The sequence below is a fragment of the Barbus barbus genome, assembly GCF_936440315.1.
Source record: "Barbus barbus genome assembly, chromosome: 24".
Lineage (NCBI taxonomy): Eukaryota > Metazoa > Chordata > Actinopteri > Cypriniformes > Cyprinidae > Barbus > Barbus barbus.
In genome coordinates this window covers 18,440,769-18,453,066 of record NC_136752.1, presented here as the reverse complement: position 1 = coordinate 18,453,066, position 12,298 = coordinate 18,440,769, and the positions used below count along the sequence as shown (strand labels likewise).

The 12,298-nt window shown below is 39.6% G+C and overlaps 2 protein-coding genes across 3 annotated transcripts; both read left to right on the top strand.

Moving 5' to 3' along the window:
• Positions 1-676: 676 nt before the first annotated feature.
• LOC306843859 (Krueppel-like factor 11) lies at positions 677-4,273 on the top strand. The gene is made up of 4 exons (XM_079375553.1): positions 677-832; positions 1,724-1,969; positions 2,591-3,458; positions 3,545-4,273. Exons 1-4 carry the CDS (start codon positions 803-805, stop codon positions 3,829-3,831), a joined length of 1,431 nt encoding a protein of 476 aa, XP_079231679.1. The 5' UTR covers positions 677-802; the 3' UTR covers positions 3,832-4,273.
• A 1,114-nt stretch (positions 4,274-5,387) lies between these two features.
• Positions 5,388-10,629, top strand: LOC306844282 (ribonucleoside-diphosphate reductase subunit M2-like). Of its 2 annotated transcripts, none has more exons than XM_079376285.1 (11): positions 5,388-5,783; positions 6,716-6,816; positions 7,001-7,066; positions 7,921-8,067; positions 8,216-8,332; positions 8,412-8,545; positions 8,797-8,891; positions 8,966-9,099; positions 9,201-9,305; positions 9,471-9,584; positions 9,744-10,629. In XM_079376285.1, exons 2-11 carry the CDS (start codon positions 6,724-6,726, stop codon positions 9,894-9,896), a joined length of 1,158 nt encoding a protein of 385 aa, XP_079232411.1. In that variant the 5' UTR covers positions 5,388-5,783; positions 6,716-6,723; the 3' UTR covers positions 9,897-10,629. The 2 variants fall into 2 exon arrangements, with proteins under 2 accessions (XP_079232411.1, XP_079232412.1); XM_079376286.1 differs by having other exon boundaries at positions 5,392-5,769; positions 9,744-10,623.
• The last annotated feature ends 1,669 nt before the right edge of the window (positions 10,630-12,298 follow it).

The window sequence follows — 12,298 nt, the reverse complement described above, 5'->3', positions numbered from 1 at the left end:
TTTTTCTTAAAATGTTTATTTTCGTCAAAAAGGCGAAGTGAATGTGTAGACTAAATGAATTATTTCGATATTATATTGCTATATAGGCACTATTATTGTTGTTTCATTATTAGTACAGAGCTGTTATTCATTATTTCCATTGTAGGCTGTTACTTTCATAAGTAGCACCTCACCGTGTCCCCGTTTCCCCTTTGTGCACCAGTGCACTACTAAACATTAATAACCAGAGTTTATATTATAAAAGCAACACAATCTATCCATTAAAAACAAATAATAGCCATATTTTATGTTTCGCTTCTTTGTTTAAAATTTGTTTTGAATACAGGCGTTGGCTCTCGGCTCTCGGCTTTCGTCTGCGCATGCCACACTCCACTGGCACAGCTATAGCCAGACGCGTGCGAGTATCTCACGATTCCGCTGGTTCTCCGCGCCGACCTTTCCCCCAGTTCTCCAGCACCGGGTTCACCGGGTTTACTCTGACACCGCTGACTCCTCTGTAACGCCCCCCAACAGCCACGCACCCCGTTTCAGCCAATCAGCGAGCGATCACGTCCTGATCACGCGCTGCCTGCTTGCCCATTGGTCCGTTCCTGCTACACCTTTGTTTTTGATTGGTAACATGTTACCACCCGCCAGAGTGCTCTGAATTTTGTTTCTTTTTTTTTTTCTTTCTGTTGTTTTTTTGCGCTTCTGATTCACTCAGCTGAGGTTGAACCTTGCTGTAAAAAGTGGTTAGACTTATGTGAAGAGGCTTCGTTGGTATCACAGCTGTCTTCCCGGTGCTTTTCATAGACCTACACATATGCTGAATTTCGCTTCTGACTCCGGCCGGGTGAGTTGATTATATTGCCAAAGTGGTTTTATTGCTACTTTTAAGTTTTTGCGCATTGACCCACTAATGACATCCGCTTTTGCTGTAAATTGCGACCCATATAAAATAATTTCATGCTCATTGAGGGAGAACAGTTGACTTTGAACAGAGCAATAAAAGCATATTTGATGTTCTTGACACTTGCAACAACGAGCAACATTCTTTGTGTTACACTGCTTTAATTAAAAGTCATGACGAACCGTTTGCCGCAATCATTGTTGTGCATTTCCCACCTGCATTAAGCTGCAGTGCTACTTTACGTTCAAACTGTTGTTATATATATATATTTTTTAATTTGCTTGCGACCTTATTTGAACTTACTTGAGTTTGAACATTTTTCTCCTATTTCATTTTTGCTTTAAATTGTCAGTTATTTTAGAATGCGTTGTTTGTTTTTGTTATTTCAACAATGACGTTGTGCATTGTTTCTATTACTCTTGGTATATCATTAAGGCTCCGATATTACAAAAAGAGTATCATTAATGCAATATGCCTTGATATGGCTTACCACCCTTGGATGATACTTTTTGCATGGCACACTCACATGGCGCTTTGGTTGGGCGCACGTCACTCTTAAATCTATATTTGGCAATGGGAGGTTCCCAGCAGCTCATGGTTAACGCTATGCAAGACTCTAGGTGGGTGTAGTCGACCAGTACTAGGGCCCCTTTCTTTGCTTATTAATGGCAGAAGCTATTTACAGCAGATGCAAGGCAAACAACATTTTGCCACTTTTATTGTTTATCATGCAATTACATTATAGTAATTGCAACTCATATTCAGTGTTATTGTAGCTCAGCAACCAGCCTACTGTGGCATTAAATTAACAAATGTGCTTTTTCCAATCCGTAGTCCAGTCTTGTGGACATCTGTGAGGCGATGATGGAGAGAAATAGGCATGACAGTGAGAAGTCCTGCTCCTCCACTCTGGAATACAATGACCTGGAGGCTGCAGAGGCTTTGGTTTGCATGAGCTCCTGGGTCCAGAGGACGCACAAGCCTCGCCCACTGACACCCACCTCAGACTCTTGCGATTCACTCCCTTTGCAGACTGAACTCAACGAGTCCCCTAAAGACCTGGTCTCCCTCTCGTCACTGGTGAGTGACTCTTTAAAAAAAAAGAAAAGAAAAAGAAAATGAACTGTGTTCTAGTTCTTAATGAGCATTATAAATACATATTTCCAAAAAAGGCTTGGGGGTGCTGCTGAAACGAAAGCTGTAATGGCCTAAATCATCTTGAAAGTGTAGTATAGTGTTGTTAATGGCGAGAATAAACTACATGACTTTTAAAATCAAAACAGATTTAAAAAAACTAGGCATCATACACTAGGCATCAACTTTGAAAATGGTTGCAGAGAAAAACTGGACATCATAGGGGACTATGACTATGAAATTATTACAAAAACTACAAACTCACACAGAAACTAAGAGATGTATTAAAATGAAAATATATGTTCTAAAATTGGCACAAATAATATATTTAATATCCTCCAACTGGATGGACTCTTTGACTGAAGCTAAAAAATCAGTGTCTGTGCCCATCACACTTATTTGATTTTCTGTAAAATCAGTCAACTCCGACTGGCCAAAATCTGACTGACTGTGACTTTTGGCAACTAGCGTCAACTCGTCCAGGCTTAAAATTGGGCCAAAAATCTGGGTAGAAGTTGTGTAGTCAATTAAAGGCAATGCTCAATGCAAATCTCTTCTCTCCAACAGTGCATGACCCCACCCCACAGCCCAAGCTTTGCGGAAACTTCAGGCACAGCGGTTCTCAGTACCTCAGTAGCCTGCTCAGGTCTCAAACCACATCCCAGACTATGCTCAGCCTTAACCAACAGGGCTGCATGTCACGTCAACTTGCATCCCAGCACCACAGTCCTGCTCAACCCAGCTCCACTGACAGAACAGCCCTCACTTCGCAGAGCCACCAGCGTTATACGGCACACCGCGGACAGATCCGTGGACCACAACATTCCATCTCAGATCACAGGGCAGGAGAAGCCATGTTCCTCAGAAATCCCTCTACAGCACACAGAGCCAATTGCCAACCTCACAGCAGAACTGCAAAGCTGCAGTAGCCCATGTGACACTGCAGAAACAGAGAGAACCTCCCCTTCTCCTCACTCCACGGGCATTGCTATCCCAACATCACAGTCCGCCATTCCTCAGTCGCCCATTTCCAGCCCGGTGCTCTGTCAGGTGTTTCCTGTTAACGGGCAGACTGGAATCATCTCCGCATTTGTTCAGACTCCAGTTCAGATGCAGGCCTCGGGGTCGAAGCCCATTCTTCCACATTCTCAACCTCTTCTGGTCGGCTCACCTGTGGCTCAGGGTACTGTGATGTTTGTCGTCCCGCAGTCTCAGGTATCCCAATCCTCCACCTGCCAGCAGAGCATTGTTACGCTTGGGAACACGAAGCTCCTGCCCTTGGCACCCGCTCCAGTCTACGTGCCCTCAGGTCAGAGCGGCGGAGTGACACAATCTGACTTCTCGCGTAGGCGAAACTACGTCTGCAACTTCCAAGGATGCAAGAAGACTTACTTCAAAAGTTCCCATTTGAAGGCTCATTTGAGAACCCATACAGGTTTGTATCTATCTGGCATGTTTTTGTTCTAATAGGTTGCGGCACCCATAAAATGTGGTTGTTGATCATCTTTCTCTGTACTTCAGGTGAGAAGCCTTTCAGTTGCCATTGGGAAGGGTGTGACAAAAAATTTGCCCGTTCAGATGAACTGTCCAGGCATCGCCGGACACACACGGGTGAAAAGAAGTTTGTCTGTCCTGTCTGCGAGCGTCGGTTCATGCGAAGCGACCACCTGACCAAACACGCACGACGTCACATGACAACCAAGAGGTCCACAGCGTGGCCTAACGAAGTTCGCGATGTGAACAAAATGGCCACTTCCCAAGCACCATCTTCCATGCCCCTTAGTGTGCTTCTTCCTGCCTCAAACTAGGTTAAGACTCAGACCACTCACCTCAGTCACCTCAGGACAATATCCCACTGACCATTTAACTGGGGAAATACAAGTAAACCAAGGCTGCTACACATCCATGTACATAAACCAATGTGACATTGCACTGGATTTTTATTTTAATCATGGTTGTTTATAAGGAATTCTTGTTTACTTTTATATAAGTTATGTCTCCCAACATGTATTTACTCCCTTTGCCAAAGTCTTTGCATCAGTTCATCTGTTACTTACTCTTTACTGTTGTATAGTTGTATATAAATATCCCTATCTATATGAATGTAATGTGTATTCAAATTTGCATTTATTGTTGATATATGAATAAATGTTATTGATGTTACTTCTGTTAATTGGACAGTATTCCTGTATGCGATACTACCTGCAATATTCCATATTATTTAATAATAAACATTTGTAGTAAGAATATATAATTTGTTTTATTTGTTACCTCTGATATTTGTATTGAGCTGAGTTTGAGACATCAGTCATATATATATATATAAAACATTTAAAGCCATTACACACTGCTAAATAAATATAAAAAACATTTAAAACGGATTAAACTTAGAAATTATACAACAACAAAAAACGTACACGTAATATAAACAAGCGTTACACAACGTGTAAAACGTAGAAAAGGAAAACAATAGAATCATTACATAGCCACGAACTGGCGTGACGACACAGTTACACAACCCCAGCTCAACATCAGTTCTCAACACTGTCACCCCACTGCACCCAGTAACAAACCTCGTCCAATCACATTGGTTCATTGTGGAGCGCTTGGGGGGAGCGACCAATCACAGAGGATGAGGAGCCTTGGTCTCCGCCCGTTTGCCTTACTGACCGATATTTCCAAACAAAAAAAACAAAAGAGACTGTTACTGCACTGAAAGTTGATTTAAAATACATTTTATTCCTGTTTTAATTATAATGATCTAAACTAAAGTGTAAGGAAAATGGGAAGACTCGACGATGGCCTGCGTGAACAGTCTTTGTATCTTGTGGAGAACCAGTTTGATGCCATATTCGCACTTGACCATTAGTTGTTTGTCATATATGATAATAAAAGCAATTTAGCCACATTTCGCAAATACATACAATTCATTTTAAATGTGTCGCAAACTGCAAATTGAAATAGAGGCGAGGCGCTCCCCTGCTGGTCTCTTTAGGGGCAGTTTACTGTGACATAACCATACGAGGATTTGTTTTATTTCCACAACAGGGCTGATAATACTATAGCATCTGGTGGTTTCACAGTAGCTAAGAATTATTTATATTACATCTTTATTCTGGGTTGGAATATTTTATTATATTTGTATTATTATTCAGTCAAAAACATAGAACAAACTATTACATGGGTAACTAAGTAAATAATGTCGTCTGCGAGTAAATATTATGATAAATATTTTTTTTCCCTTAACACAAATGTATCTTTGTTACCAGAATGTATTTGGTGAGTTGAGGTTGAAACGAAAGTGTGGTTATTGTCCTCCCGCCACGAGAGAGCAGTATCTCAAAGGCATGCTGTATTTGACCCCAGGCAGTGACCTCTTGGGCGTTTTTATTGTTCTTTGTCGACTCCCGCGTCCTGAAAAGGCTTTTGTTATGAAACCAAAAAAATAAGGATTTAAATATTTTTGCTTTTTGCAAAATACGTTTTAAACACAGTTTGGGTTATTGTTTTTAATGTAGATTTTGAAATTAATCTCAAAGCTCGTGTTTTGGTTTGGCTGTGGTAAATTAGGCAACTGGTTTAACAGCTGATAGTGTGTTGTGGTGTAAAGTTTAATCGCCAATAAAATACATATACTTGGAATCTCTCTTTTTAGACACTTATGTAGTATGCTGTATCAATTAATGAAGCCCAACATGATCTTTGTGCTTGTGGACGAGAGGAACGAGACATTTTCGCCACGCCAGGTGATTTTATGAAGGTAACGTTAGTAATATCAGAGATCACACGGCTAGTTTTGTGTTCACCATTACAAATTATTATTTAGGGTTTGTCGATGTATTATAGGTAATCTTAAGGGTTGAAATGATGCATTTTGATTGTTTACCCAAATCTGGCGCCAAACCATTGCTTCCTTTCGGGAGGGTTTTATTGTTAAAAGTAAGTTTGGATTAGTGGCTGCGACATTATAAAAAAGGGGCACTTTAAAAACGCACCCCCCCCCCCCCCCCCCCCCCAATAGCACGGGAGATGTTGTTTTACCTACGTAATGTTTATTGTGTGCTGTTTAATGTGGTATCTGTATGTGACTGAGAACTGTACGTTAGTCGGGAATTATAAATAATGGCAACTCATCAATGTAAAGTGTAAACAAAAATACTATGCCTGTAAATGTTTTTCTTGTAGGCTGTTAACTTGAACACATTTCATTATTTTCTTACAAAGTTTTTCGTTGACAAAATTAAAATTAAATACTTTGTATAAAAAAAGAAAGATGATAATGTGATATTACATAGCTTTTGTTTCATATTCGCGCCTTTTTAAACCAGCTTGTGTAACTAACTGGATGTTCGGGTTTGTGTAACACTTCACATCCCCCAATACGTTTGAATTTCCCGCGAGGCGTAACTCTCACGTGACGTCTTTGGAGAATTCTGATTGGTTCATCTGATTAGAGAGTTAAAGGACCAAACAAAGCGGTGAAGTTTGCCTTTTTCTTATTGGCTGAGAATGAGCGCCAAGAATCGAATATAAAAGAATCCCCGGCGTTCATCCTTTGTTTTCTTCCCTCCTGCAGGACTGTAGATCTGCAAGCTTATGCTCTTCCATTTGATTTATTTGTAGTTTACTTTGTTTTAGAAGTTATTTTGTTTTAAACTTTTCCTCATTTTCTATTTCAACGAACACGTCAAGCTTTAACAATGCTGTCAACTCGCTCTCCACTGAAAACTAAGAATGAAAACACCGTTTCTGCCAAAATCAATAGCACGTCCTTGGTGGACAAAGAAAACACGGTAAGATTACTATTACTTTTATTATTATAGGTGTTATGACTTGTGCTTGGATGCTTTACATTTTAGGCGTCTAGATCAATACTACACACTTTAGTAGAAATGTCACACTTGTTTAATTAAAGGACAAATGTTAAACTGTTCATCATGCTGTAGATGCTAATTGGGTGGTTTGTTTTGTCCTCAGCCGCCCAGTCTGAGCTCCACCAGGATCCTGGCGTCCAAAACGGCGCGCAAAATCTTTGATTCAGAGGTAAACTGACTTGAACTGCATTCCTGCACGTTTCTTCAGGATTTACTACTTCAATGCATGTAAAATATACAATTTTAAGTGATTAGTGATTTCTAAAGCGATGTCTTCAACGTGGTAACTTAGATGAAATTTGGCGCGCCATGTTGGGCTGATCAATCCAAACAATCCTGGCCTTTACTAAGAACAATAACTCGTAAAACAAATCTACTGAAGCCCATGACATGTGGTCAGTTAAAATGGAGATTATTTAGTGTTTTCAGCCGGTTAATTTATTGGGTAATGTCTTGTTTTGGCGGGTCAGTAGCTGGAGCTGATTTTGTTGTGTAACTTCGACTAAACGACGCAGAATTGATGTGAAAACCTGCGTGTAAATATGAAAATAGTCCTATTCTGTATGACCATATTGTTTTATTTAGCGAATTTTATCCGGTTAAACGGAACAGCTCTGTTTTTCTTTTTTTTTTTTTTTTAACAGGGAAGTAGTAAGTTCGTGTCACTTGAAGGGTCTTAAATACCGACCCCATCCCCCGGTTTGCTTATAGAGTGTATTTCTGGTGTGAAGATACATGAATATGAATATAGTTACAACTGGTTACCAAGGCAACAAACCCTGGCAAGACTAGCTTTTCAGGCATATTGGTCAAAATGGTAAAAACCAAAGGGTTTAATGCCTCATAGTTGAATTATTTTACCAGTTTTTGTTAGGAAAAATAAGTGTAAATCATTTTGGTTTTCAAGTCTGTGTGACGTGTATATCCAATAAGAATTTTGTGCTCCCATTCACAATGGCTGTTTGATTTTTACTTGCCATTTGGTTTGTTGGCAAATCTAAAGTTTTACCTTTTAACTTTAAGGAGCAGACAAAAGCTTGGAAAGGACCTGTGGAGGAGGAGCCCCTTCTGAAGGCGAACCCCCACCGCTTTGTCATATTCCCAATTCAGTACCATGACATCTGGCAGATGTACAAGAAGGCAGAGGCCTCTTTCTGGACAGCAGAGGAGGTGAGCCTCAAAATATTTGATCCCATATGTGATATAAAATTTTCGCTTATTCTTACGGGTCTTAAATATGGCCTCAAAGCTGCTGGCACACTTACTTTGGTTTGTAAATGGCAGCGTTTTAAAAGTTTCGCATTTTATTTTCTCCAAGGTTGACCTGTCCAAAGATTTTCAGCATTGGGAGTCCCTGAAAGATGAGGAGAGATATTTCATCTCTCATGTTTTGGCTTTTTTTGCTGCGAGTGATGGCATTGTCAATGAGAACTTGGTGAGTTCAGAGGCAAACTTGTGCAAACAAATGTAAAAAGCCACTCGATTCTAATCGCTTATGTTCTGTGACGCTCTAGGTGGAGCGATTTACTCAGGAAGTCCAAGTGACTGAAGCCCGTTGCTTCTACGGTTTCCAGATTGCCATGGAAAACATCCACTCTGAAATGTACAGTCTGTTGATTGACACCTACATCAAAGATTCCAAAGAGAGGTGAGCTTTTGGAAATGATGTTGGAGTTATTTGGGGCAATGATGAGTGGCGCAGGGGTACGTACCTCAGCTGATAATGGGAGCTGAGTGTTGACTGCTCAAGATCAGTGGACATGTGGTCAGCTGGTTGTAGGGCGTCAGCACGAAACTATCGCCTCAACTGAGCTCCATAAACATGCTTGTCTTAATTGTAATCTCTGTATTTAGACATTGGCTCACTAATGAAAAGTGTTTTTTATTTTTGTCTTGTAGAGAATTTCTTTTCAATGCCATTGAGACGATGCCTTGCATAAAGAAGAAGGCCGACTGGGCGCTTAACTGGATTGGTGACAAAAATGCACAATTCGGTATGTTGCATTAATATACTATTGTATATATTTTTTCTATTTTAAATGGTTTGAGCTAATATGTCTATTTTCAGGGGAGAGGGTGGTGGCTTTTGCTGCTGTGGAAGGAATCTTCTTTTCCGGGTCTTTTGCTTCTATTTTCTGGCTGAAGAAGAGAGGGCTCATGCCTGGACTCACCTTCTCCAATGAACTTATCAGCAGAGATGAGGTAACCATTTTGAGATGCACCCTAACACTGGTATGAATGAGTTTGGAAGTGTGGTGTGAAAGTTGAAGATGTGGTCTTAACGTTTGTTCTTATTCTTGTAGGGTCTTCATTGTGATTTTGCCTGCCTCATGTTCAAGCACTTGGTCAACAAACCTTCAGCAGCAACCGTAAAGAAAATCATCATGAATGCAGTTGAAATTGAACAGGTTTGTGTACTTTAATGCCATATACATCTCAGGGGTTCAACCTTTATGGTTTTCAGTGATAGTCTTTGTTGCTTCGGATTTTTGTGTTTGTAGAAGCTGTAATGTAACTTCAGTGAAATGCATCCTGTTTTTTGAGAAACAAATCTAATTTCTTTAAATTCCTAGGAATTCCTGACTGATGCTCTGCCAGTAAAGCTTATTGGCATGAATTGTGACCTGATGAGGCAATACATTGAGTTTGTGGCTGACAGACTTCTGCTGGAGCTTGGATTTGACAAGGTAGGGTTGGGGTATTTGTTTTTTTTTTTTTTTTTGTAGATTTACATTTGCTCATGGTGGCAGGATAGTCTTTGTGACTGACCTCAGGTCAGTAGCCTTGTTCTGTGCTTTCATTTTAACAGATGCCATTTTAACTTTACCTTTACATTTGGTTTCTAGGTCTATAAAGTGGAAAATCCTTTTGACTTCATGGAGAACATTTCCTTGGAGGGCAAGACCAACTTCTTTGAGAAGCGAGTCGGCGAGTACCAGCGGATGGGAGTCATGTCTGGATCCACAGATAACTCTTTCAGACTGGATGCTGATTTTTAGAGACTCAATCTGAGTGCATGAATGGACAAACTATGAGCTCAGAGTTTGTTTACCCTTTTTATTTTTTTACTTGTTTTAATAATCCAATACTAATGTCTTTTTATTTTTGTTGTTTTAAATAATAATAAAAAGAACCAATCTACTTGCTGCTCTTTTCTTTGCTTTGCCTTTTGGGCATAGTGAAGACCGGAAATGGTTGTCTACAACTCCTTCACATTTTTATTGTAATGTGCATTGATTTAATGCAAATAGTGTTGTTTTTTTTTTTTTTAATAAAGACTTAATTGGTGCTGAAGTTCCATTGTTACCCGTCACTTGGTAAAGGGGTAATTTACTGTCATTTAAGACTAAAGTACTGTTCCGTTGAACATGAGTGATATGTGCATGTTGGTGTAATGTGATCAACTTCCAGGAAAAGAAGTGCATCATTTGGCAGGTTTTGCCTTTGTTGCCTACACGGGCTCGATCAATTCTTTCAGCTGCTGTGAAGCTTTATAGCATCTGCCCAAACTGGAGCAGGCTTACTGATGTCAACCACATTTTTTCCCAAAATGTCTCCCTTGGCTTTCACGTTGAGGTAGGGTGAAGAATCGAGAACAACCTCCAGTGAATTTATTTCCATATTGTTCATAACTTATGTTGAAGGTCAATTTTATACAACGAGCCAGTAGTTACTGGTCAATAAATGGTCTATTTAAAATTCACATTTCAATTAAAAAAATTTTCCAACCTGAAAATGAACTTTTCAAGTTTAATGAAGGCTTAATGTTTTAGTACACTGAGTGGATAAAATGGTTCTCGCCATACACACCTGTAAAGAGCAGCATTGCTGACATGGAAACTTCTAAAGCACTCCATATATTTATAGTAGTCATTATCTAGAGCACTCCTGGCATGAGCTGATGACCGGTTGTTCTCTAAATGCTCTCAGGGTGTTGAAATCAGTTTCTGCATGGGACAGCATGAACTTTAAGTTGTAAAAACATTCCTTGAACAACCTAGAAAAGAGTTAACATTGTCTGACCTGCTTTAATATAGCTAAATTGCTCAAAATATTCATGCTTGTATTTGCATATGCTATCAGTTTTCTTTTGAACATTCTAAAACTAGTGTTATATTTTGGCGTGTGGTACGACTGTCACTGACTTGTCAGTTGATCTGCGCTGCTGTAAGCACTGTAAAAACAATGATGAATAGTCATGAACATCTGAGTCTTCCTGTCAGGGCCGGTATGAGTGTCTGAATATAACAGCGATTGACTCTGGGACATGTGCATTACTATGAAGATCATTTATATGGGGTTTTCACATTAGCGTGCCTGTCAGCGGTTCATTCTGAAGTCCTTTGCTGACAACAGCTGCTATAGCTGACACATCGACACACAGTACATCTTATCAGACATTATATCACTAAATTAACCCAGTGTTACAACAGGTACTGAGTAACACTTGCATATAGAAACAATTAGACCAAAGTGATGCATCTGTTTTGTATGAAAGCCATGTTTTGAGTCTATTTCTCACAAAAACCTTTCTCTCATGTGTCGTCTTATTTTATTTCAGCATGTTTCTCATTTTTGTTTTTTACTTTTTCATCTAATATGTATAGTTTATTTTATTTCAGATTTATTTCAATAATACTTGCTTAATACTTGCTTACTGGCAATAAATTATATTCATTATTTCTCTCTCTCTCTCTCTCTCTCTCTCTCTCTCTCTCTCTTTATTTATTTTTAGTAAAAAAAAAAGCTATTTAGCTATTTTGTAATTTTTGTTGGTTTTATGGTAATAGCTCAATAGCACAACTCATCTTTTATTTACTCACATTTGATACATGAAGTGAATTCAGCTTCAAATAGTGTATTTCCTACATTCCTGCATCCTTTATTAAAGGCTCTGTGAACACTGTAGCTGCCATCAGCCCTGCATATAATCCTCATCCCTCTCTGGTATGGCCCAGCAGGGTCATGTCACAAACAGGTTGATCAACAAACCATTGTTCCCAATATAATGAATGTTAAAAAGCATTTGGGCCCAACAGTTGCCACTCTCCAATTGGGAGTCTACTGGTAAGCACAGCTGTCTAAAAACAGGCAAATCCTGTGTCTCCTCCATGCCCTTTTAAGGAGACAGGACCCTGTCAAAATGCTTGTGTGTGTTGCTTGCTTTGTTTGACCACTGGGCCTCCCACACAGCAGCGCTAATAGATCACAACCCAGTAAATATTGCCACAGTAGAATTACAACTGTTACTGTACATTAATAGTGCAACTGGGACACCTAAATTCCTTCGCTTATCTTTCCTGAAGACCATGAATGCACATTTTCAGCGTTTTTTTCACCAGAGATGCTAATTCACAGTACAAATGCAAAGAAACCATTAGCAATGATCTCGTTTTGGTAG

What these genes read in the sequence shown, in the direction of transcription:
- LOC306843859 (XM_079375553.1), top strand. Translation starts at nt 803, where the DNA reads ATGCTGAATTTCGCTTCTGACTCCGGCCGG. An exon ending in TGGTCTCCCTCTCGTCACTG is followed by an intron (nt 1,970 to 2,590) that starts GTGAGTGACTCT and finishes TCTCTCCAACAG; the next exon opens with TGCATGACCCCACCCCACAG. An exon ending in TCATTTGAGAACCCATACAG is followed by an intron (nt 3,459 to 3,544) that starts GTTTGTATCTAT and finishes TCTGTACTTCAG; the next exon opens with GTGAGAAGCCTTTCAGTTGC.
- LOC306844282 (XM_079376285.1), top strand. Translation starts at nt 6,724, where the DNA reads ATGCTGTCAACTCGCTCTCCACTGAAAACTAAGAATGAAAACACCGTT. An exon ending in ATCAAAGATTCCAAAGAGAG is followed by an intron (nt 8,546 to 8,796) that starts GTGAGCTTTTGG and finishes TTTGTCTTGTAG; the next exon opens with AGAATTTCTTTTCAATGCCA. An exon ending in AACTTATCAGCAGAGATGAG is followed by an intron (nt 9,100 to 9,200) that starts GTAACCATTTTG and finishes TTATTCTTGTAG; the next exon opens with GGTCTTCATTGTGATTTTGC.